The following is a 27,785-nucleotide window of genomic DNA, read 5'->3' on the forward strand; positions in this document are numbered from 1 at the left end:
TCACATGATGCTTCATTGCCACTGGGGATTCCAGCACCAGCTGGGTCAGCGTATTTGGGCCCTTCCACAAAGAGGTCCTTGGTGCCTGCACTGTTGGTGCAATTATGCCACATCAATATGCTACCAGCACCCTTGACATTGGTCCTGAGAGCAGTTGCTGTGCATGTCCATAGCCATGCCCCTTCCACACCTACCCACCGGTTCTGCCGCAGAGGACATGGATGTTTCAGCAATCCATGTGACGTCACATCCATGCAGTACCCTTTCCCCAAGGGAGGAAGGGGCGCTATAACCCTGTAGATAATGCTTAGACACGCACCGTGTCATCAGGCTACCGCCATGCTACGCTTCAAATATTCCGCCAATGGCATCTGCATGGTCCGTCCAGCATAGGCCACCTGTGGTACACCACATGACTTGTGCTTACGGCACGGCGTGCACTGCACCATCCACCGGGGCCCTCCTCTTCATACATGCAGTGCAGCAGGCACTCACTTCGCATTGGGTTCATACTTAATGTCAGCAACTGCTAGTACCAGTTGTTTGCTTGTATATGGAAGAAGAATACACTTTGGTTCATTGTGGCCGTGCTGTTTGAAACTTACAGTATGATGCATTGTGCTTGGTCCTTTTCAGTGTACTTGAAGTTGATCTTCAACCAGTGATATGAAGCTTTCATTGAATCTTTTCATGAGGAACCATGTATGCCACGATGAGTCCATCAAATTATGAATTTTAGTACACTACCAGTTCCTCTTTTGACAATATTATTTAATTGGATAGATAAAACCTCTACTCACCAAGTGGTCGCAGAACACACATATAAAAAACCGTTGTAGTTGGCAAGCTTTCGGAGCCAGTGGCTCCTTCTTCAGGCAGAAGGGTTGAAGGGGAATGAATCAGTCTTTCCTTCTCATCCCTGACCCATGGTTCTGGGTGACTTTCCCGAAATCTACCCCTTTTCCTAGACCTCTCCAGTCCTTTTCCTTCACCTCCTTCCTTCTGCCTGGAGAAGGAGCCATTGGCTCTGAAAGCTTGCCAACTGCAACCATCTTTTATGTGTGTGTTCTGCTGCCACTTGGTGAGCAGATTTTTTCTATTCAATTAAATAATTTTGTCAAGTACTGATGGTTTTCTTTTGACAATGTTTTACACGGATCAAATTTATTTGAAGATTTTCTTATCCTTTTGTCATTGCCATAATTTTTTGCCTGCCTAGTCACTCTACTACAAAACATTTTGTAGATTTTAGAAGAGTCACCCAAAAACTGGATATATTTGACAACAGTAAGACTGTTGCAGAATTCTTCTTCTTCTTAAGACCTAACATTTTGGTCTGAAGAGAGAAAGATACAGTAAAGTACTTTTGAAACAAACAAATATCATTTTTCTCTGTAAAAATGTTTCCCCATTTTCCTGAGCTAACAGGAAGAAAAGGTTCTCGTTTTTAGTTACTTTTTTTGCAACTGTCACTACCTCTTTAAATCTCTAGGCATAGTAATTATGCCTCATATTCATTATATCCCAAACTCAGTAGACTGCTAGTGAAGGAATGCTTTGTATCCAAGATACATATCTGATTACAATGATTTTTCAGTGCTACAGAGATGGAACATTTCTAAGTTGCTATGGGATATGCTGTTAAAAGAGAGAGAGAGGGGGGGGGGGGGGGGGGTAGGGAGGAGGAGTAGGAGGAGGATAAAAGGGAGGGAGAATAGAACACTTGTGATCCAATTACAAATTATTCAAAGTTGGAATGGGTAGTTTTACAATTTAACTATCTGAGGATTTGGTGACCTATTACCTGACAGTGACTGAAGATCAGCAAAGTGCATTCTGCTGTTCAGCTTTTAAGTGAGCCAGAATGGTAGTAGTATTGACATTAAAGGATTCATCACCAGTTTCATCCACTTCAGTTGTGCATGTAAGTACTTAATAATATTTCATTTCAGAGAAAATTCTCTCTCATGTAACTTCATCAAAGCTACTTGCTACTCTCTTTCTACAATACAACTAGCATCACTGTTCAGCACTGCAGTTTTTGTTGTTTACTAGCATTCAGACACTGCACTGCTAAATGTTATGTATGGTATACTCGCTTTATTACAACTGAAATGCTTACTGGTTTGGTTCCAAAATAAATTAGATGCAACAAAACATACTGACAATGGCTAGAAACTGTGTTCATTTGCTGGTGGTTATGATGTATCAGCTCGAACTGATGATGACTGATGAAGAAACAGAAGAAAACTGATAAATATACAGAACATCCATATTTTGTCCTAAAAAGTGTAAAGCATCAACTACATTGAGAACAGAGGAAATAGCTTATGCATAATTATAATAGTGATGTAGTAGATGTATGTGTGGTTTGAGTCCCATAATTACTGTTAAGGTGCAGGTATTATCTGAAAGGCTTAGTGATGAGAAAAAGATTTTGTCACGCAAAAGTTTCTTAAATGAAACTTTATTATGAAAATTAAAGTTGCTACTCACCACACAGCAGAGATGCTGAGTCGCAGATATGCACAAGAAAAAGACTGTCACAAATAAAGCTTTCGGCTAGTAAGACCTTTGTCAAAGACAGACAACACAAACACAAACACACACACACACACACACACACACACACACACACACACATTTCAGTTTTTTTTCATAATTTTGTTACATTCCATCCTGGATTTTCCATTGTTTGATTAAATACATTGAAAATATGTTACAGGGTACAGCAGTTGCAATTCTGGAGGGAAAAGATATCAGCCAATGGTGTAGTGGCTATTCTGTTTTATGAAGAATTTCAAAATTTGGTGGAGAAAGAGAATCATATACTACTACTAGATCAACTAAATACAGCTGATGATTCAAGCTTAAATTTTAAAATGTTACACACTAAAACATTTTTGTTGTGAAATGAATGTCATACGTGATAAAAAGAACAAAGAGCAAGTTATTGTTGTAACACATGGTAATGTTTCAAGCAATGTTATCTCTCAGGTTTTGTCAGGGTGATTGATTAATAATGTACTTACGAGTGTACAGCTGAGTTGTTTTTCCATTTTATGCACAATATTTAATGCACAATTTCCAGCCATTGAAATACTGTACATAAAATAGAAACAATGACTCAGCTGTACAGCCAATAGTACACCATTAATATTTAAGGCACGTATCGCTTACCTCTTATGGACACTGGTTAAATCTGCTAAGCCATGAGCTATTAACAAAGGTGTCCCTGAAAGTCTCACTGCCTATTATATAAAGCACTGAAACACATGTATGCCTGCAGATTTCTTTCATGATTTGTTTCACAATGAGTTTGTTCTAAAAGATGAAAAATATATCTCATCTAGGTGCTGCCAAAAAAAGTTCTTCTCTTGTTGGACAATGTTCCATCTTGTTCACTGAGAATTCATTCAAAATGAGTAAAAAACCGAAAACTTAGTTAACCTAGCATTAAAATCCTAATTTAGACCATGGATCAATGCGTTACTGAAACCTTCAATAAACATTGCTGTAAGGAATTGCTCCTTTAAGATTTACTTCTGAAGCACAGTGATAGCACATATTGCAACAACACATGTAGCATCAACATCAAACATGTAATATGCACGGTAGCTGAAGCTTTGAGTACAGGTCAAGAATTACCATAAAATCATTCTGCAATAACTTGCTGAGGCCCTGATGTTGATGACAAAACTTTGGACCTGGCAGTAGCAGGTAACACACTTTCAAATTGGACAAACAATTTTCCTGAACCCGAAAGCATTACTCTAAATGGTGTTAATGATATGATATAGTGGCAGATGATGTCAAATTCACACTTAACAATGACAAGATGGACGAAACATATAATAAAGTTACTGAAGGTGGAACATACATTAATGAAGAGTCTTGTGAAGTGGGACAGAAGAGTTTGATTGATCAACAAATGATTTTAGCACTTTAAACTGTCTTGATTTCTGTGTAGCACCAACCTCCAGCCTCCTCAAGTGACAACTGTGTACAAAAAAGTACATGAAATATTGTTCTCTCTGGGTCTCAGTTTCTGAATTGCTAGAAAAAACCCCTAGCTTACAAATTTTTCTAATGATTCCAAGTATGGTTTCATAAGTACACTTTCAGTAAGCATGCATACAGTCAGAAACAACTGATAGTATGTCATATTTGTTTATTTTCATAATTTAATCACTACCAGTGTACTAAATACATATTGCAATGCTAAGAGGCTGATTAGCTGCATTACTGCTCATCAGGACAGTAGTATTGTATCTCCAACCCTTTTACTTAAATGTGGTCTCTTGTACTTCAAGCTTATGATATGCAAGAATATAGAAAAAGGCAAATTAATTGGTGGACTTTTAGTTATTTCCTTAACAGCTTTAAGAACAGTTTGCGATGCCTATAAAAATACGTATTCACAACAGTTAAAATTATATTAAAATAAAATTAATTCCAATTGTTGAATTTATATTACCATAAAATTAATTCCTTTTGTTACACCTGATTTGTACTTTCATAGTTTATGAAGAATTCCTCAATTTTTATAAGTTTTGATGTAGTGTACTACAGTGAAAAATCTCTTTTCTAATATTTAATTAAAATTTTATATTTTTATTTTTATTGGTAGCTAGAAATATGAAATAAAATCTATTGGGTTAGGTACTAAACAGAAATTAAAATAGAACAAGACAAGGCATGTTGTCAACGAACAGAAAAGAGCATTTATTAAATGTATAACTAACCAATGCATTAATGCTACCAAAATTTGACAAACAATGAAAATGAAGAACAAAGAACCATAATCATCACGAGGTTAACCAAAGCAAAGGCCAGAATATAGAAGAAAGTAAGAATGCTACAGAAGACAAAGAATCAGTCAACAGTCAATAAGATGAAAATCAGTAGAAAAGTTAGCTAGTACAACAGAAATTACTGAAATGAAAATAGAAAAATTCTGCTTAAGTAACACTAAAGAGCCTAATACCGGTATCTTATCAAATAAGATTGTTGACAAACTATGGACATTTGTATAAATATCATTTTTAAATAAAAACTCCAAATGACGCAAAACATGAATGGATGTGGCTAATCTTTTCTGAAATATCCAAATCAATTTATTGTTGTCTCTAAAAAACATTTCCAGAGCAAAGGTATAAGATGGCTAAGGATTCAAAAATTCAAAAAATGTTGGAATAACTTTTACCTATCATGAAAGGTGAAAAGAGCTTATTCTTTAATATGTACGCTATCTGCCCAGAAATACCCGGACACTCTATGTAATGCTGAATTGACCACCAGATGTCATGAGAGGTGGGCCTGCCATCATAAAAAAAGAGGTGGAAAGTATTTTGCTGTTATTAGAGAAGCAGTAACAGCACAATGAGTCAGTCAAAAGAGCTAACTTAGAGTCTACATGTATTCCTAGAATTTTAACTGCTTTCGCCTCTACCTCTTTTGACAATCCTAGTATAATCTGTTAGTTTTTATCAGCGTTGTAAAGCAATATATTTTATGAGAACCAATTTAGTGCTGCTTCCGTGTTATCTTATATCATATCCTGCAGAACCAATGTGTTATAATGCTGAGCTAGCAATGTTGTGTCATTGGCATAAAAAACACCAGAGTTGGGAACACAGTGGGGTAAATCATAACTACAATTGTAAAAAAGGAGAGGCTGAGGAAAGAACCTTGTGGGACCCCTTTTTAATTTCGTGCAGCTGTGACTGCCTGTTTCTGACGGAGACAAACTGTTTCGTAAATTTTACAATTACTGCCAATGCAGAGTCTTGTGCACCAGAGAATTTGAGTTTAGCAAGTAAGATATAACGAGAAATACAGTCAAATGTCTTGCTTAAATCACACAAAATAAGTTAAGCTTTATTTTTATTCTCAAAGGCTGTTACTACCTCATTCACAATTGAGAGAACAGCAGTGGTAGCATCTCTTCCTTGCAGAAGCCAAACTGACTGTCAGAAAGCAGATTATGTGACTGAAAGCACTTGTTTAGTTGGTCATAAATAAAAGATTCAAATACTTGGGGAAAACAGGAACTAATGCAACTGGTCAGTAATTTTTGAGATCATGTTTGTAAATGGGAATAACTTTTGATATTGTTAGTATTGTAGGAAAATTCCAAACTCTACACACCTGGTTCACTAATTTTACATACTGTTTCTCCAATTATAAAATTTGGCAACCAAGAGTAGTAAATGTTCTTGGACTTTGAGAACTCTGCCACTACTTTTGTGGTCTCAGTACGTGTGATTGTGCTCCATTTAAAGCTACAGCTCCCAGATTGGTGTTGCTTAAGTAAATCATCTACATTAGTACTTGCAGTTTTAATTTTGTTCCTAATATTGCTTGCAGAATCCATGAAAAAAAGATTAACTTTAGTCAGTCAAGAGCTATGTTATGTTCAGATTGCATGTGATGATCTTGTGCAACAACATTCCACGCAGATTTGCATTTAAAGGAGCATCTTCAATGTACTTTCATATGCTGTTGTTTTTGTCATTCGAAGCTTAGTTCTGTAGGTTCTCTTACATTCAAGACAAGCCGTGTACAATTCATCATTCTAGTCCGCTCCATATTTATGAGAAGTTTTATACATATGGTACAAAAATAACATATTTTGCCTGTATTGGTAAGTTCATCTATGTACCAATGATTATTCTTCTTTACAGCTTTCAATATTATGAAACAGAAAGTTGCTGCTCGTCACATGATGGAGATGATGAGCTACAATAGCCAAAATAAAAAGACTATCACACTACAACAAGCTTTTGGCCATCAAGGCCTTTACACACACACACACACACACACCACACACACACACACACACACACACACACACACACACACGACAGCAGCCTCTGACAGCTGAAACCACACTGCAAGCAACAGCAGCAATGCATGATAGGAGTAGCAACTGAGGGGGGATAAGGACGTGGAGGCTGGGGCAGAGTTAGTAAGGTAGGGGTGGCAGCCAGTGAAGTGCTACTGGGGAGAATGCAAGGATGAGATATAGAGAGGGTAGGGCAGCTAGGTGCTGTCAGGAGGTTAGATGGGGTAGGGGGGGGGAGCAGAGGAGAGTTTTGGGGGGGGGGGTGGAAAAGGAGAGAAGTATAAAGACTGGGTGTGTTGGTGAAATGAGGGCTGCGTAGTGATGGAATGGGAACAGGGAAGGGGCCGGATGGATGAGAAAAATGACCATTGAAGGTTGAGGTCAGGAGGGTTATGGGAATGTAGGAAATATTGCAGGGAGGGTTCCCACCCGTGCAATTCAGAGGAGCTGATGTTGTGGGATGGATCCATATGGTACAGGCTTTGAAGAAGTCATTGAAATGAAGTTGGGCAGCATGCTTAGAAACAAGGTGGTCCACTTGTTTCTTAGCCACAGTTTGTCAGTGGCCATTCATGTGGACGTACAGTTTGTTGGTTATCAGGTCCACATAGATTGCAGCACAGTGGTTGCAGCTAAGCTTGTAGGTTACATAATTGGTCTCACAGGCAGCCATTCCTCTGATGGGATAGGGGATGTTTGTGACACAACTGGAGTATATGGTGGTGGGATGATGTATGAGTCTTGCATCTAAGTCTATTAAAGGGGTTGGGAGCAGGGGTTGTGAAGGGATGAATGAGCATATTATGTAGGTTCGGCGGATAGCAGAACACCACTGTGGGAGGGGTGGGAAGGATAGTGGGCATGACAACACAAATGTCCTTTGTGTTCCCACACTTACCGTATTAGGCACAGGATTTGTAATGCAAAGAGACAGCTACATTGTCTGCCCAATGACAATTAACTGGCAGTGCACAGTCCCTAATGGACTATATTTCTAGTATCCTACGTTCCTTGATACAAATGTGTTATCCTTTTTCTGGAATTTACTCATTTACCTTAGTGAACTCCTTAGAACCACAGTCTGCACTGAAGAAATGTATAATGTGGGCCAACCGGGTAAAACTATTTAAAAGGTAGGCTATACTATGTGTCAGCAGGATGCATAAACTGATCTGTGGCATGATTAAATGAGGGTTCATTTTATCAGATTTGACTGAAGGTACTAAATGAAGCAGTACTTAGCTAAAGAGTCTGTGACTAACTTTAGTAGTACTACCAAGTTCAGCCTAATGCACAACTCCTGACATAAAAGCATTACTTCCACATAGTTTGCACTATTTCATTCACTCATATAGCACATTCTCTCTAGTGTAGATTCACAACCTGCTGCGCAAAAACCAAAAATTTTGTCAGTCAATGAACATTTCAAAAGTTCACATGATGGTTATCAGCTTAGTATGCTTGCATAATACTACACAGTTCATCAATATTCAGTAATCTGAAGTTTCTGAAATATGGTTGCACAGCGTGCCAAGCAGAATTCTTTAGTCACAATTTCCTCTATAAATCTCAAAACTTTTGGAAATGTTATTTGGGAATACCGGTACCTCTGAATTCACTCGTACCGTCAGTGTCGTCGTAACTGCCGCCTGCTTCATGTCTGCTGTGCAGCGAGCTACCTTAGTTTGAGTATTAACTGTATTTTTCTTACTTGTCACTTCTTCTTCCGTGTGTTTTTGCTTTTAGGAAGCTTTAATTGTTGGGTGCTAGTAATATTGTTCCATAGATTTTGTGTTTGTTTTGAATACAGTCAGAGAGCGTCCCTTTAGTCAGCCACAGTGCCAGTAGTGCTAGTGTTTGTTTTGAATACAGTCTAGAGACAGGTAGTGCTATTTTCATTGTTTTCTACAAGAAGTGACTAGCAATTACAGTTTAGTCAACAATCAGCCGCCTTTAGTGAATTAGCAGTCTAGTTAAAAGTTGATTAACTCTCTACAGTAAATTGATTCCTTAGGATGGATAGGATGTGTGACTGCTGTGTACGGATGCAGGAGGAGCTGGCCACTGTTCGGGAACAGCTGAGCGTGTTGATGGCCGCGGTCAGCCGTCTTCAGGCTGCTGCCTCGGAGTGTAGCGGCAGTGGGGAGTCTGGTGCGTCGCATGGTACACCCCAGGTGTTACATGCTTCACCCACTGTCCCTGCTGTCGAGAAATCTGCGCGGGTACCGGGCGCAGTTGGGCCACCCTCTCCCCAAGGGGAGTGGCGGGTTCAGCGGCGTTCACGGCGCACGAGGCGGAGGGTAAATGTGGAGGCTGGCCGTGTGGCATCGCCCGCTCTGCCTGTGAGTGGACATGTGGCTGCTCCTTCAGCAAGGTCCGAGCAGGCACACGGGGGGAGGGGTTTATTAGTTATTGGGAGCTCCAACATTAGGCGGGTGATGGAGCCCCTTAGGGAAATAGCGGAAAGGACGGGGAAGAAGGCCAGTGTTCACCCTGTCTGCTTGCGGGGGGGTCTCATCCGAGATGTGGAGGAGGCCCTGCCAGCGGCGATAGAGAGCACTGGGTGCACCCAACTGCAAATTGTTGCTCATGTCTGCACCAATGACTCCTGCTGTCTGGATTCAGAGGTCATCCTCAGTTTGTACAGGCAGTTGGTGGAATTGGTGAAGGCGGAAAGCCTCACTCACAGGGTGGAATCAGAGCTAACTATTTGTAGTATCGTTCCCAGAACCGATCACGGTCCTCTGGTTTGGAGCCGAGTGGAAGGCTTAAACCAGAGGCTCAGACGATTCTGCGGAGATCTGGGGTGCAAATTTTTCGACCTCCGTTATCGGGTGGAGAAATGTAGGGTCCCCCTGAATAGGTCAGGCGTGCACTACATGCCGGAAGCAACTACAAAGTTAGCGGAGTACGTGTGGAGTGCACATGGGGGTTTTTTAGGTTAGAGAATTCCCTCCCTAGGCCCGACAAACCGCCTCCTGACACGCGGCAGGTTAGGAGTAGACAAAATGCAACAGGGAATAACAATATTAATGTGCTAATAGTAAACTGCAGGAGTGTCTATATAAAGGTCCCAGAACTGCTCTCATTAATAAACGGTCACAACGCCCATAGGGCCCATAGGTACAGAAAGTTGGCTGAAACCAGACGTAAACAGTAATGAAATCCTAAACTCAGATTGGAATGTATACCGCAGAGACAGGCTGGACAGTGAAGGGGGAGGCGTGTTTATAGCGATAAGAAGTGCAATAGTATCGAAGGAAATTGACGGAGATACGAAACGTGAAATGATTTGGGTGAAGGTCACGGTTAAAGCAGGGTCAGACATGGTAATTGGATCTCTCTATAGGCCCCCTGGCTCAGGAGCTGTTGTGGCTGAGCACCTGAAGGATAATTTGGAAAATATTTCAAGTAGATTTCACCACCATGTTATAGTTCTGGGTGGAGATTTTAATTTGCTGGATATAGACTGGGAGACTCAAACGTTCATAACAGGTGGCAGGGACAAAGAATCCAGTGAAATTTCTTTAAGCGCTTTATCTGAAAACTACCTTGAGCAGTTAAACAGAGAACCGACTCATGGCGATAACATATTAGACCTTCTGGTGACAAACAGACCTGAACTATTTGAAAGATTTAACGCAGAACAGGGAATCAGCAATCATAAAGCGCTTACGGCATCGATGATTTCAGCCGTAAATAGAAATATTAAAAAAGGTAGGAAGATTTTTCTGTTTAGCAGAAGTGACAAAAAGCAGATTACAGAGTACCTGATGGCTCAACACAAAAGTTTTGTCTCAAGTACAGATAGTGTTGAGGATCAGTGGAAAAAGTTCAAAACCATCGTACAATACGCATTAGATGAGTATGTGCCAAGCAAGACCGTAAGAGATGGAAAAGAGCCACCATGGTACAACAACCGAGTTAGAAAACTGCTGCGGAAGCAAAGGGAACTTCACAGCAAACATAAACATAGCCAAAGCCTTGCAGACAAACAAAAATTATGCGAAGCGAAATGTAGTGTGAGGAGGGCTATGCGAGAGGCGTTCAATGAATTCGAAAGTAAAGTTCTATGTACTGACTTGGCAGAAAAACCTAAGAAATTTTGGTCTTATGTCAAAACAGTAGGTGGATCAAAACAAAATGTCCAGACACTCTGTGACCAAAATGGTACTGAAGCAGAGGATGACAGACTAAAGGCCTAAATACTAAATGTCTTTTTACAAAGCTGTTTCACAGAGGAAGACTGCACTGTAGTTCCTTCTCTAGATTGTCGTACAGATGACAAAATGGTAGATATCGAAAAAGACAACAGAGGGATAGAGAAACAATTAAAATCGCTCAAAAGAGGAAAGGCCGCTGGACCTGATGGGATACCAGTTCGATTTTACGCAGAGTACGCGAAGGAACTTGCCCCCCTTCTTGCAGCGGTGTACCATAGGTCTCTAGAAGAGCGTAGCGTTCCAAAGGATTGGAAAAGGGCACAGGCCATCCCCGTTTTCAAGAAGGGACGTCGAACAGATGTGCAGAACTATAAACCTATACCTCTAATGTCGATCAGTTGTAGAATTTTGGAACATGTATTATGTTCGAGTATAATGACTTTTCTGGAGACTAGAAATCTACTCTGTAGGAATCAGCATGGGTTTCGAAAAAGACAGTCATGTGAAACCCAGCCCGCGCTATTCGTCCACGAGACTCAGAGGGCCATAGACACGGGTTTACAGGTAGATGCCGTGTTTCTTGACTTCTGCAAGGCATTCGATACAGTTCCCCACAGTCGTTTAATGAACAAAGTAAGAGCATATGGACTATCAGACCAATTGTGTGATTGGATTGAAGAGTTCCTAGATAACAGAATTCAGCATCTCATTCTCAGTGGAGAGCAGTCTTTCGAAGTAAGAGTGATTTCAGGTGTGCTGCAAGGGAGTGTCATAGGACTGTTGCTATTCACAATACACATAAATGACCTGGTGGATGACATCGGAAGTTCACTGAGGCTTTTTGCAGATGATGCTGTGGTGTATTGAGAGGTTGTAACAATGGAAAATTGTACTGAAATGCAGGAGGATCTGCAGCGAATTGATGCATGGTGCAGGGAATGGCAATTGAATCTCAATGTAGACAAGTGTGCAAATACATGGAAAGATAGATCCCTTATCATTTGGCTACAAAATAGCAGGTCAGCAACTGGAAGCAGTTAATTCCATAAATTATATGGGAGTACGCATTAGGAGTGATTTAAAATGGAATGATCATATAAAGTTGATCCTCGGTAAAGCAGATGCCAGACTGAGATTCATTGGAAGAATCCTAAGGAAATGCAATCCGAAAACAAAGGAAGTAGGTTACAGTACGCTTGTTCGCCCACTGCTTGAATACTGCTCAGCAGTGTGGGATCTGTACCAGATAGGGTTGATAGAAGAGATAGAGAAGATCCAACGGAGAGCAGCGCGCTTCGTTACAGGATCATTTAGTAATCGCGAAAGCGTTACGGAGATGATAGATAAACTCCAGTGGAAGACTCTGCAGGAGAGAGGCTCAGTAGCTCGGTACAGGCTTTTGTTGAAGTTTCGAGAACATACCTTCACTGAAGAGTCAAGCAGTATATTGCTCCCTCCTACGTATATCTCACGAAGAGACCATGAGGATAAAATCAGAGAGATTAGAGCCCACACAGAAGCATACCGACAATCCTTCTTTCCACGAACAATACGAGACTGGAATAGAAGGGAGAACCGATAGAGGTACTCAGGGTACCCTCCGGACACACCGTCAGGTGGCTTGCGGAGTATGGATGTAGATGTAGATGTAGATGTAGAATGGATCTCATCTGAGAAAAAGCAAATTACACTAATTTTACAAAATTACTGGCACACCGAAGTAGAGGTTCTAACACCACTAAAATTCAGTCACACCTCCTTGAGACGAGCAGGTGCAAATATCTCCTAATTGCAGAACATGTGATCTTTCTGCTTTCTGATTGGTTGGACTATATTTTAGCCCATCAACTTCATAGCTTTCACAGACAGTTCAGTAATTTCCCTAATTGACCAATCTCCAACTCTTAATTTATTTATTACCCAAACCCTGTTTTATTTAAAAAGTAAATAAACTCAAAACAACCCTATCTTGACTTGTTTATAGGACAGAAGTAAATATTTTGTTTCTAGAATCCTTAAACTGGCTACTTCGGTTATAAGCATTTCATGCCATGTATGTGATTCGGTGCATGATCACACAATGTGATTCACATGCTCTTTCACCATTAGTTATTAACAAATTTCAAGACATATACATCACATAAACTCTGCATTCACCCCTTCACTCACTCTGATAGCAGAATAAATTAAAATAATTATTACTGTTTGACAACTGAAAACATTACATAAATTATACTGTTATGAACAAAATACTGTTTAATTAACAATGTAGGAAAAGATAGATTGCTACTTACCACAAAGATGACACATTAAGTTGCAAGCATGCGCAATTAAAAAGCACTTATACATAAGCTTTTGGACATAGCCTTCATCAGGCAAAGAGAAACACACAAGCAAGCGCACCTCACACACACAACTGCCAACTCCGGCAGCTCAGGCCAGAATGGTCCTAGCCCCAGCTGCTGGAGTTGGCGGTCATGTGTGCTTGAGGTGAGCTTGTTTGTGTGAATGAACGTTGTGTGTGTGTGTGTGTTGTGTGTGTGTGTGTGTGTGTGTTGTGTGTGTGTGTTTTTCTCAGCAAAGGCTGTGGCCAAAAGCATGTAAGTGTCTTTTAACTGTGTCTGTCTGCAACTTACCATGTCATCTTTACGGTAAGTAGCAATTTACCTTTTCTTGTACTCTTGATATTCCTATCTGGGGTTTCCATTGTTTGATACTGTTTAATTACCTGTTTTGTGACAAAGATTTTAGTTTAGCTAATTCTCCAATGTATTTACAAAATTGTATCAATGTGTCAGTATACTGCTTTAAATAAGAAGCTATAAAATTTATGTTTTATGTAATTCTGAATGTCTCCAAAATTATTTCAGGTATAAAACTGATATTTACAAGTTAACTATTGTTTTTTTTTTTGAATGGCTACATGAAATTTCACAGTGATTATTATACAGAAAATGACTACTTGTTCACAGACTGGTGTGAAATTTATAAGGATATGCAAAAAGTACACAGATATGACTATGTCTGCAATGTGCAGGCAACAAGACAACAGATGACAACTTTACAGTGTCAAAATGCATTCACAGGCAACTGGGTCACTAAGGTATATCTTCCTAACCATCAATGCATACTGCTAAGCTACACAAAGTATTGTCAATGCAGACATGTGCTCTAGTTCATCGTCGTCACTGCCAATGACATGGAAGAAACAGCGCACTTCCTCAAACTTGTGTGTCCAGTTTCCACTAGTGTTTTAATTTCAGTTTTTTTATGTGAGTGCGTGTTTAATGTAATGAGTTCAGTGTTGTGATCAGGATGAAAATGAAGTGGATAACTTACCTCTACTGAAATTCATATTCAAAAAAGAAATTTCTGAACCAGTTGATACTACTACATTATCTAGATTAATTCAAGCCTGATGATGTTACAGTGACACAGCAACCAACTATCAGTTGTAAATGGGATATTGGATGATATGTGAACAAAACTCATAATGATGATTTCTGTAAATACCAACAGTTGCCATCTAAAGGCTATGTATTCCCAGCACCTTCCAATAGAAACCTTCATTCAAAAATCATGGTTTCTTAGGTACACCTGGTTGGCATATGCTGGGCATATGCAAGCAGAGTTTTGTAAATAATGTATTCTTTTTAAACCATACACTGACAATAAATGTGGACATCAACACTACAGTCTATTAATGTAGCCATACACTGACTAGAATAAAACTCTAAAGCATTTTCTCTATCATGCAAAGACAATGTATCATCCCGAATGTGTCACATCTGTAGATAGTTTTTTGGTGATGGCAGAAGGAAAATAAAAACCTGTTGTGCATCAATTGAACAGCAAAAATTCACATCAAGTTGCTAACTGTAGAAAAACACTTCAGTCACTTATGAAAACTGATCTTGTGTGGCTGGCAGGCACTGGCTGTTTACGGCAAACACAACTCTGGAAATTTAATACCACATGAGTTAAATGCTGGAAATTTTCAAACACTCATAAGGTTCAAAGCTGAAGCTGATGATTTGATTTTGCAAAGGAATCTTTAAAATTGTCCTAAGAACAGACAGTACATCAGTGCTACTAATTAAAACCAGGCAACAAAAATGTTTAGTGACATTATAAACGAATAAATTGTACATATAGTGAGCAGTTCTAAGTATTTAGCTGTTATTGCTGATGAAACTATGAACATCGCAAGGACCAAGTAACTACCTTTCTGCGCTCAGTATGTAGATTTAGAATTAAACATTATTCCTGAAAACTTCCTGTTGCTAGTACATCCTGCTGATTTCACACGGCATGGGTTGGCAAACTTCATATGTTACATCTGACTGTGAATTTTTGGTGGGCCAGGGGTACAATGGAGCAGCCCCAATTCCCAATTTGCAGTCATTTATGCAGTGCATAAGCTTTCATTAGAAAAGAATACCCAATGACTGTTTACATGCACTGATGTGTGTACTCTTAAAACTTAGCCTTATCTGAGTCCTGTTCTCTGCAGACTATCAGGAATTGCATAGGGACAGTACAATCCACTGAAAACTTTTTTTAGGAGTTCTGATAAATATAATGACATTTTGAAACAATTTGCAAAAGATTTACTACCAGTGAGCAGACACTCAAAACCTGTTAGATTTACAAACATGAGGCAATTCAGCACTCTAAAGAAATGTTCTTACTCGAAATGCATTTTCCGCAACAGTTAGAATCATGTTCTAAAACGTTCTGTGCAATCACTCACAGGCAGTTCATTGTTTCTCTTCTATTAGTAAAAAACTCTTGTCCTTAAATCTTTCTCTTTGCAAAATGCTTCAAAGTATTAACTCATGTTGCAGCATTATAATACATTAGCAGTGTGTCCATTGTCTTAGAAGAAATAGTATGGGATAGTGACAAAGAATTCAAAAACCTGTTTAGACAGGTCTCAAAACTCGCAGAAGTGGAAGTAATGATCACAGTACCAAGGTCTCAGTCCACAATGAAATATCAGGACAATAGTCCTGCTAGCATCGCTGACAAATATTACAGAAGAAATATAGTCTTAGCTTTCTTGCATCATGTAAGAAACTAGTTCCAGGACAAGTGTCAGAACCATCAAAATTTAATTAAATCCCTTCACAGAGCATAATGCCGAGGTAATGCATAAATTGTAGTGCTGAAGATATAATGGAGTCTAAAAATTTCATCATTCAGTGTTGCCAGAACCTTCGACTGTAGCTTTTTTTTAAAAAAAAAAAAAAAAAAAAAAAAAAAAAAAAAAAAAAAAAAAAAAAAAAAGTACAAGATCAGAGAATACTTTGGTGGTGTTAGAGACATGCATTTCAAAATGTTACCTTCTATTAAAACTCTGCTCTAAATTTTAATCATCCTCCCCAGTTTCAGCAGAAATGGCAGGAATGACATTTTCAACTTTAAAACATTTAAAAACCTACCTAAGGGACAGTAAAAATCAAAACAGAATGAGCTGTCTTTCTCTCCCCTCTGTGAATCACAGCATTACTTCTGACGCAGAGGAAACAGTCGACCATTTCCAAATTGCCACAATGGATAAATATTTGTTTAAGGTAAATGCTTGCAGCTACTCTGCATTTAAGGGTTTGCTTAGTATTGATAAATTTTTGAACTGAAATGAAATAGTAAATATTGTGTCTTTATCAAAGTCAAGCAACATCACCCTACCCAAAAAATCCTGTGTATGCTAATGTTTTTAGGTGTTATGATGAAAGAGCAAGATCTTTAAGAAAAGGGAGTTATTTGAATAGTGTAAAATATTTTTAAAGATGCACTTACAAAAGTATAAAATATTAGCCAATGAAAATATAAATTTTAGTTGCACTAGGTGGCTGCAGTCAAAATAACTTTTCACAGTGATAGCAATATACCATACTGAATGTCACTAAGAAAAAACAAAGTACTTAATGCAACAGATGTGTATTGAAATTTACTGTTAGTATTATCTGCAATTATAATTGTACTTTTATAATGTTCAGCTACTAGTTCAGATGTAGTACTACTAGAGTCACCAAAATTATTATTTTCTTCTTCTTTAAAAGTTAATACAAAAGAGTTTCAAATCTTAGTAAAAGATATTGGAAATTTCCTACCACAGATGTGAAAATTACAATTATTGCAAATTTATTACTTCAATAGTTCCGCTAGGAATAGTAAAACAGAAGGAATATTGAAGGCTACCAACAATAATGTTATCTGCCTATTTAACATTATACCACAAATAAATCTTAATATTTGTGCATAGTATAATCTCTAACCCACAACAATCTTCAATCAGTTTTATATTACCTGGTTAAAACTGTATTCAGTTCCCTGATTTAGATCATTTTCCACAGACAGTCTCTGCTACACTGAGACAATACATAACAATTTATCTATATCCACCAAACAGTTATATTGGAAAATGTGATGGTTATCAGAAGATGATATTAACTTACAGTACTATATATGGGTGTTTGCTACTGCACATTATTTAATGGAAAACCAGAATGACCAAAGATTTCAAAATATTTATACTCCTTACCTATCCACGTTCTGTCCAAGTAAATTGAGACAAAAGAAGGTGGTATTGTAAAGTAGTCCACAAAGGAATACATTTCCAGCATAAACCACAGTTTATCGCTTGCAGCTATAAACTGAAACACATATGGAAAACATAATGTAAGTTCTAATGCCATGAAATCAAACAAAAACACACACAGTTTGAACACATGTGAATTTCTGTAACACCAGTAGTTTGGAACCTGCATCACGAATTTTTCAAGATGCAGATGTCTAACTACACACAAGATTCGCAATAATATATGGATTCTGTTAATAAAAAAGTAATGAGTGGCTATCAATTAGGAAACTCCAATGCAGGAACTTTTGACTGAATTTGTCATTAGCACATATCTAAGATATCATGTGGATTTCTTGAGTTTTTGTACTAATTATAATATGGCACCTGGAACTGTGTAGTGAAATGAACAGCATAGACAGTAAAGTGCAATCTATTATGAAACTTTTATGTGTGCAATATGTATGAGATATACTACACATCAAGCCCTGGCTAACCATACCGTGTCATACTTAACAAATGACTGACAGATATCTCCCAATAAGATGTTTGCTGCCAGCTGATGCTGGAATGCTAAATTAATCAAACAATATAAAGTGACTCACTCCTTCAAATTTCACCATGGTCCTCAGTGGACATATATATAACATTTAGTTGACAAACAAGTTATACACGTAGAAACCAACAAACTGATGAAGAAATTGCTCTCAGGTTCTCGGAAAAAAAAGCCTGAACTGTATTATTTTTCTCGACAATAATGCAGGCTCTCTCTATGTTTGATTGCCACATTCAACTGCGGCAATGGACAGTGTTGCCCTCTCTGGAACTGTTTGTACCCAAGGGACGACGACCAGCAGTGCACCCCTCCAAGGTGCCTAACAATACTTTCGCCTCTCCAAGGGTAGAACTGTGGTAAAAGTAGTGTCAGTCAGTTCAGTTATCATAAGCTCAGGGCCCCCGTACCATATATATTAAATGGCAGTTATGTATTTTTTTAATTGTGACTATTAACTTAATTGTTAATAATAAGTGACTATTTAACACACTATCAATCACTGCAATCCAAATGGAGTCAAAGCACTGTACAGTCGTTCTAAATTCCTGGTCCTCTGGTAACAGTTAGAGTTTACATTTTCACCTGCAGGCACTAACATCATGCTGCCAACAGTGTGGCACAATATTTACGCAAATGAGTGTTATAACGATACAGCCTCCCCAGGACTAATATGAACTGTCCGATACCACCTTTTTTTATATGTATCTGGGTAGTTATCGGATAATTCAGTGCTTCCTAAGGTCTTGTATGTGTGTCTTCATATATATCATCTGGTCCTATTTGAAAAAACTCGATATTCATTGTGAAGGCGTGTGGAATGTTCTGGAAGGACGTGCGTTGTCGTAATTATTGTTGTCATTAATAAAATTATGTACATATACTAAATTAAGTAACTAATCAAGAAATTGAAGTAATAAGTCCTTAGCAATAAATAATGAGAGACTGCAGAGATGTTAGCATGAAAAATCAATGCTTCTAATTAACAAAATGGTAATCTAAAAATACGGTAACAGAAGACCTCACTATCTTGAGAAACTGCTTAAAAGTTATTACCAAGTGATGTATTTTCATTTGTTAATTATTTTTATGTCTTCCTCTGTAATTAATATACTTTGTAATTACATTTCTAATTAACTCTCCAAGTGCTTACATCTCACAGTTTCCCAATTCCCAGAATTTGATGCCTTATGTGTGCATTTTATGTATGTAATTGGATAAAGCACGAGCTCTGTGCTACCATTAAATGTTAGTAACCAAATCCAAATTGTAATTAATTACATAACTAAAATAATACAAGAGACATTATTGCAATTAAAGTTCAGTATGATGTTCTTATGGAAAACTACAGATATTACTATAAAAAATTGTCATTCAATATTGTATTTTATACCTTATTCAGCTGTAACATCAGTTTCTTTACATTTTGCAAATTTTAATTGTAGCATCAAAATTGTACAAAATTAATAATGCTTTATTTTGTAAGTTAGTGTTAGAATTATATATAAAGTGATGCAGCAATGCTGTGACAAGTCAGTTTTGAAGTTACTTTTGGAAATCAAAGATATCAGTGAAATCTGTCCGTGTTTTGTTTACATGATGAGTGTGCAGTTTGGATGTCAATTAATATGAATAAATTTTCTGAAGCATGAAAATTTTGCATTTGTCAGTGGACCAGGCAGAAGAAATTTAAGTTAAGTAACAGTCACATGAATCATTACAGTGTGACATCCTACATACAACACATGTAATGCCACACGTGGCTTCTTTTATCTCATTAAAAATAATAAATATGCCTATCTGAAATAATAGCCAGGAACACAATGGTTGTGGTTACCATGGCTATTTCATAAAAACAGAAGGGCCAAAAGGTATTCACCATGTAAAAGGCAAAGATGATGTGCCTGTTACACACAGCTTTGTGGGGATTACTTCTAGTAAGACCTCTTTCATCTGGAAGCCTTGAAATTTACTTCATTAGTACAAAAATTGATTCGCTGCTAACACCAACTCAACCTCATGTTTTAAATTCATTTTAAAGACTTATTCTACATTGAACTAAAATTGAACACAATATGTAATGAATGGTCTGATATCATCACACAGTGATCAAAGAATTTTAACAACTTTTGGGAGTAGCTGGTTGGAGTGAATGTTTAATTCCTTTTTCTTTCTCTTTTTTACTCATTCATTAGCTCTTACGGACCACTGTGGCTTCAGTTCTGCATCAAATGGATTCATCTTCTATTTAGTATGCCATCATTTCTTCTTCCCAGCAATGGAGCACTGTTTTAGGTAATACTTATTAGATATTTCCCATAAACCAATGTTAATAATATCTCACCTTTTCTTCTAAGCTCTTGATTTCCCCCTACTTACCCAATCATGCACATGCTTTACATCTAATGAGTTAGTCACAGATGGGATGTTAAACTATAATCGCCCTTCTTCTTACATTTCACCTCAAAAACCTTAACCTGGATTCTGTTTCAGTCCTCCTCTTATTACCTACTGACATATAGACAGACCATTACAGCCATTGCAAACTTTAATTATTGTATCTTTCCTGGTTCTTTTGACCAATGTTACACAAACATGGTCTAAATTTTATAGATAACAGTCAATAATTATCTCTGGGAAGTATGAGACGCAGCATTCCACAAAGTTGAATTGACTGACTTGTTTAAAACTAATGGTTCCAAAAATTAACTTGCATTGCCCTAGTGAGGATTCTATCAAAAGTATGATTAGGGTTTACTCTCCAGCCAGCAACAAGGTAGTGACAGATGGAAACTAGTTTGGATTGGAGACTGATGGGGGTAGAAATCAGGCATATCCTTTTCCAAGAAACCATCTCAGCATTTGCCTTGAGCAATTTAAGGAAACCACAGATAATCTAAACATGACTACGAAGTCTTTCGCGACGGAGTCCTTGCATAAAAAGTTCTCGGTTTACTTGCCGCGTCAAATTTGGATAAAATCCCAAGCTTTCGATGACTACCTCCGTCATCTTCGTCAGGGGTAAAACTGACTGTCGTGGACCGGTGAGGCTTCCGCTTTTATAAGCAGTGGACGGATTCTCATTGGTTGGATGACGTCACGGTGAAACCGATGCGTACTGAGGTGGCGGCCTCTATATCCATAGATTTTTAATCTGGCCACATGGCAATGAGGCACTGCAGCAGTTTGTTGAACGTTTGAATGGTATACATCAGAACATAAGATTTACAGTGGAGGTGGAGAAGGATGGAAAGTTACCCTTCTTAGATGTACTGGTGGAGCGAAAATCAGATGGACGTCTCGGACATTCTGTGCACAGAAAAACCGACGCATACAGATTTATATCTAAATGCGCGTAGTTTTCACCACCCAGCTCAGAAGAGAGCTATGCTGAACACCTTGGTACATAGAGCAAGGACTATTTTGGACAAGGATCATCTCGGCTCCGAGATTAACCATCTGACGACAGTATTCATAAAAAATGGTTATTCTGTTCGTGATATCAGATCTACTCTGGCGAAGAAACCAAGAAAGGACGCTGTTCGAACAGATCAAGAGGGCCAACACATCGCGCGGCTACCATTCTGCGGTGCAACGACCAGCAAGATCGGCAGAGTCCTGAGCCGGCAAGGAATCAGACCAGTCTTCCGGCCACCCAGGAAGATTAAGGAAATGCTGCGACCCGTGAAAGATAATCTTGGCCTGAGAGTACCGGGAATTTACAGCATTCCTTGTGAGTGTGGCAAAAGTTATGTGGGCCAGTCTATAAGAACTGTCGCCGATCGCAGTGTGAAACATCAGCGTCACCTGAAATACAGGTATCTAGAAAAATCTGCGGTGGCTGAGCACAGTTTGTTAGATAAACATAAGATTTTATTCGATGAAACAAGACTACTTGCTCACGCTTCAAACTATTGGGACTCTGTCATCAGGGAAGCAGTTGAAATTAGACTCTGTGAAAATAATTTCAACAGAGATTCCGGTTATGCACTCAGCAATGCATGGAAGCACGCAATTGATATAGAAAGAGCACAGAGGGAGACTTCTTACATTCCTCGCAGTTCTCCACCTGTTGCGATGGATGGCGCTGCAAGCAACGCTGGATAAAGCGCGCAAACAAAATCTATGGATATAGAGGCCGCCACCTCAGTACGCATCAGTTTCACCGTGACGTCATCCAGCCAATGAGAATCCGTCCACTGCTTATAAAAGCAGAAGCCTCACCAGTCCACGACAGTCAGTTTTACCCCTGACGAAGATGACGGAGGTAGTCATCGAAAGCTTGGGATTTTATCCAAATTTGACGCGGCAAGTAAACCGAGAACTTTTTATGCAATCTAAACATGGATTGTCAGAAGGATAGTTCAACTATCATCCTCACAAATATGAGTCCAAGATGAGAAACATTGATTTTAAGTATAGGGATTACTGTATAATCTCATATATCAATATATAATCTTATATACCAATATATAATCTTACATATGAAGCTCTCATTGTTGAATTTCTAGCTGTCTGTTATCAATACTTGATCATCTAAAGACATGCGAGCTGAAATAATAATACAATTTAGGTATTTAACTTTTATCTATGACAACAGGAGCCTGCACACTGATTCACTTATTCATTCCCATGCTGCTGTGGTCTTCAGTCCAGAGACTGGTTTGATGCAGCTCTCCATGCTACTCTATTCTGAGGAAGCCTCTTCATCTCTGAATAAACTACTACAACCTACAACCTTATTGGCCTCCCTCTACAATTTTTACCCTCCACACTTCCCTCCAACACTTAATTGGTGATCCCTCAATATCTCAGAATGTGTCTTAACAACCAACCCCTTCTTCTAGCCAAGCTGTGCCACAAAACTCCTCTTCTTCCCAAGCATTCCTCTGTAGCACCATATTTTGAAAGCTTCTATTCTCCTCTTGTCTACAGAAAAGACTTCCTGATACTCAAATCTATACTTGATGTTAGCAGATTTCTCTTCTTCAGAAACACTTTCCTTGACATAGCCAGTCTACATTTTACATCCTCTCTAGTTTGCCAATCATCGGTTATTTTACCCCCCAAACAGCAAAACTCATTTACTACTTTAAGTGTCTGATTTCCTAATCTAATTCCCTCACCATCACCTGATTTAAGTCCACTACATTCCTCTACCCTCATTTTCCTTTTATTGATGTTCATCTCCTCCTTTCAAGACACTGTCCATACAGTCCAACTGCTATTTCAGGTCCTTTGCTGTCTCTGACAGAATTACAGTGTCGTCGACAAACCTTGAAGTTTTTACTTCTTCTCCATGGATTTTAATACCTCCTCTGAATTTTTCTTTTGTTTCCTTTACTGCTTGCTCAATATACAGATTGAATAACATTGGGGATAGGCTACAACCCTATCTTACTCCCTTCTCAACTACTGCTTCCCTTCCACGCCGTTCGACACTTGTAACTGCTAACTGGTTTCTGTACAAATTGCAAATAGCCTTTTTCTCCCTGTATTTTACACCAGCCACCTCCAGAATCTGAACGAGAGTATTCCAATCAACATTGTCAAAAGCTTTCTCTAAGTCTACAAATGCTAGAAACATAGGTTTGCCTTTCATTAACCTATCTTCTAAGGTAAGTCGCAGGGTCAGTATTGCCTTGTATGTAACTACATTTATACAAAATCCAAACCACTCTTCCCTGAGGTTGGCTTCTACCAGTTTTTTTCATTCGTCTGTAAAGAATTTGTGTTTGTATTTTTCAACCATGACTTGTTTAATAATTCAGTAATTTTCACATCTGTCAACACCTGCTTTTTTTGGGATTGGAATTATTATATTCTTCTTGAAGTCTGAGAATATTTCACTTGTCTCATATATCTTGCTCAACAGATGGAAGAGTTTTGTCATGGCTGGCTCTCCCAAGGCTATCAGTAGTTCTAATGGAATGTTGCCTACTCCTGGGGCCTTGTTTCGACTTAGGTCTTTCAGTACTCTGTCAAGCTCCTCACGCAGTATCATATCTCCCATTTCATCTTCATTTACGTCCTCCTCCATTTCCATAACACTGCCTTTAAATACATTGCCCTTGTATAGACCCTCTATATACTCCTTCTCCTTTCTGCTATCCCTTCTTTGCTTAGAACTGGTTTTCCACCTGAGCTCTTGATATTCAGACCGGTGGTTCTCTTTTCTCCAAAGGTCTCTTTAATTTTCCCGTAAGCAGTGTCTATCTTAACCCTAGTGATATATGCTTCTACATCCTCACATTTGTCCTCTAACCATCCTTGCTTAAGAATTTTGCACTTCCTGTTGATCTCATATTTGAGAAGTTTGTATTCTTTTCTGCCAGCTTCATTTGCTGCATTTTTATATTTTCTCCTTTCATCAGTTAAATTCAGTATCTCTTCTGTTACCTGAGGGTTTCTACTAGCCTCATCTTTTTACCTCGGCTGCCTTCACTATTTCATCTCTCAAAGCTACCGATTGTTGTTCTACTCTATTTTTTTCTCCTGTATTTGTCAATTGTTCCCTAATGCTCTCTCTGAAACTCTCTACAGCCTCTGGTTCTTTCAGTTTATCCAGGTATCAACTCCTTAAATTCCTCTCTTTTTGCAGTTTCTTCAGTTTTAATCTACAGTTCACAACCAATAAATTGTGGTCAGAGTCCACATCTGCCCCTGGAAATGTCTTACAATTTAAAACCTTGTTCCACAATCTCTGTGTTACCATTATATTATCTATCTGAAACCTTCCAGTGTCTCCAGCCTCTTCCACATATACAACCTTCTTTCATGATTCTTAAACAAAGTGTTAGCTATGACTAAGTTATGCTCTGTGCAAATTTCTACTAGCTATCTTCCTCTTTCATTCCTTACCCCCAGTCCATATTCACCAACTACATTTCCTTCTCTTCCTTTTCTTACTACTGAACTCCAGTCCCCCATGACTATTAAATTTTCATCTACCTTAACTATCTGAATAATTTCTTTTATTGCATCATACATTTCTTCAATCTCATTATCATCTGAAGAGCTAGTTGGCACATAAACTTGTACTAATGTGGTAGGTGTTGGCTTCGTGTCTATCTTGACTACAATAATGTGTTCACTATGCTGTTCATAGTAGATTATCCACACTCTTATTTTTTATTCATTATTAAACCTACTCATCCATTACCATTATCTGATTCTGTATTTATAACCATGTAATCACCAGACCAGAAGTCTTGTTCCTCCTGCCACCGAACTTCACAAATTCCCACTATATGTAACTTTGATATATCCTTTCCCTAAATTTCTAACCTATCTGCCTGATTAAGATATCTGACATTCCTCACTCCGATCCATAGAATCCCAGTTTTGTTTCTCCTGGCAACAACAGCCTCCCGAGTATTTGACTTCCGGAATATTTTACCCAAGATGATGCCATCATCTTTTAACCATACAGTAAAGCTGCATGCCATCGGAAAAACTTACAGCTGTAGTTTCCCTTTGCTTTCAGCAGTTTGCAGTACCAGCACAGCAAGGCCATTTTGGTTGATGTTACAAGGTCAGCTCAGTCAATCATCCAGACTGTTGCCCCTGCAACTACTGAAAAGGCTGCTGCCCCTTTCCAGGAACCACATGTTTGTCTGTTCTCTCAACAGATATCCTTCTGTTGTGGTTGTACCTATGGTACAGCTATCTGTATCACTGATGCATGCAAACTTCCCCACCAAAGGCAAGGTCCATGGTTCATGGGGAAATCCCATAGGGAGAATCTTTAGGAACATAGAATGAGTCAAGTCACACATAATAAAAAAGAAACAGCTCTTAGAACTTAATCTTTACATCGTGTTAATAATAAACTTTCGTAAAACTATACCTAAACTGATCAATACTATGCTTCCTCAGTTAGCAGCTGTTTATCTTCTATTGTCAGCTTAATATTTACTTGATGACAATGGAATTTTTCAGAGAAAAACGACGTTCATCACAATCAGAAAGCACAGTAACAATGGAGTAAACACTGTTCTATGAAAATATAATCAATAAGAGTCTTGGTATCTTGCTGTATATAAATTGCAAAATAAACTACTGTCAGATTTTAAGAGACAAAAAAATTTTTCACCCTATTTTTTTCTGTCAGAATGTTTTAAGTGCTCTTTTATGAAATCTCCACAAACTATCAACTATTTCTGCTTCTCTGACAGGTAACTCAACAATGACTCAATTTCTCACAAATAGCAGAAAGTTTCCTAGTGTGATTTTCTGTAACAGCTCACAAGCATCATTTCTAGGTTCTAATGAGAGTGTCTATCCCAGTATGCCAAGAGTCTGGGGATGAGGACTGCAAGCAGATGGACATATCCCACTTATGGATAACAGTGCAACATTGGAAGACTTGAATTTCCTTGACTGTACCAAACCTGAACTATGGATCATTTATGATGGGTACCCTTCTTCCATGAGTCAAATTTTCCACTTTATACAACAAATGGACATGACTGTATCTACAGATAAATGTCGTAGAACACACGTGGTAAAACCTGCTGAAAGATCACTATAGGGTGGTGAGAAGATGATTTATGGTCTGGGTATTGTTTTCATGAGATTCCCTATTACTAGTAATCTATATGGAAACAATCTTGATCTATTTGCTCATATGTTAATCCTCAGATATCATATTCAGTTGTGCAATATTGTCTTCTTTGGCAAGGCTGGGATCTCCCAGAAAGATACCACATAACTGTAGGTGCCCACAAGTAACTAAGATTATTATCCTTGTTAGAAAGTACCTCCCTGGCACTTAACTTCCAGAATTTTAATCCACTTAAAAGTCAGTAGGATCACCATAAGATTCCATTTTAAATAGTTGCTGGAGGGTGAATTTGTAGGTTGTTATATTAAGTGGTAATACTATTATTGCTATAAAATGAAAACTCTGTATTATGGCATGTTTAAAACTGTGTACTACATATCATGTGTAAAGCAATGAATGAGGCAAATAATGTATGTAACTAATATTTGCACTAACCCAACTCAGCAGCAGAACATTTAAATACAACTAAATAACTACATGTTTAATCATTGGTAAACTAATACTTACTCGTATAAAAAAGTACACCATAAAAAATATATTGAACGCTAAATCTATTTGCTGTGTAATATTGTTGCTCCATTTTTGGCATCTTTCCACCACTTCACTGCAACAGAATGAATTAAACAACATTAGATAGCAATAAATGTTTCTTCAAGTATTTAGGATTCTTTTGTAAGCAACAATCATGTCATAAACAACCACAGTTAGCATAAAAATGTACAAACCATCAAAATATTTCATATTATAATTACACTGATACACAAATTCTACAGAATGACTGCAAACTGTTATGTAAATTGCTAAACCAAAACATTAATAAATTTATATAAAATGTTTTGTTTGTGCAATAAAGAGAAAAAGAAGGAATATTCAGTTTTAATGTGTTACCTACAATAAATACCCAAGGAGTACTTCAAAGTTTTGTCTGCCACATCGAAAAATCAAATTGTACCATGAAACTTGGTAATAGCGTTAATACCTCTCTACATCTGCCCATTGAATGTGACATTCCCAACAATGGAAAGTCAGGTGGGAACATCAACAAAATTATGAAAAGATGGCACAGATAGCAG

General features: G+C 38.2%; 1 protein-coding gene across 1 annotated transcript in view; it reads right to left on the reverse strand.

The window, feature by feature from the left end:
- Nucleotides 1-27,785, reverse strand: part of LOC124552186 (calcium-activated potassium channel slowpoke) — an 881,186-nt gene that overhangs the window by 838,721 nt on the left and 14,680 nt on the right. The window contains exons 2-3 of the mRNA XM_047126498.1: nucleotides 27,220-27,316; nucleotides 17,558-17,669 (exon numbers count right to left, since the gene is read on the reverse strand). Of these exons, the coding sequence (XP_046982454.1) occupies nucleotides 17,558-17,669; nucleotides 27,220-27,240 (133 nt within the window). The 5' untranslated portion in view covers nucleotides 27,241-27,316. The remainder of the gene's footprint in view (nucleotides 1-17,557; nucleotides 17,670-27,219; nucleotides 27,317-27,785) is intronic.

This window comes from Schistocerca americana, chromosome 1 (assembly GCF_021461395.2).
Source record: "Schistocerca americana isolate TAMUIC-IGC-003095 chromosome 1, iqSchAmer2.1, whole genome shotgun sequence".
Taxonomy (NCBI): domain Eukaryota; kingdom Metazoa; phylum Arthropoda; class Insecta; order Orthoptera; family Acrididae; genus Schistocerca; species Schistocerca americana.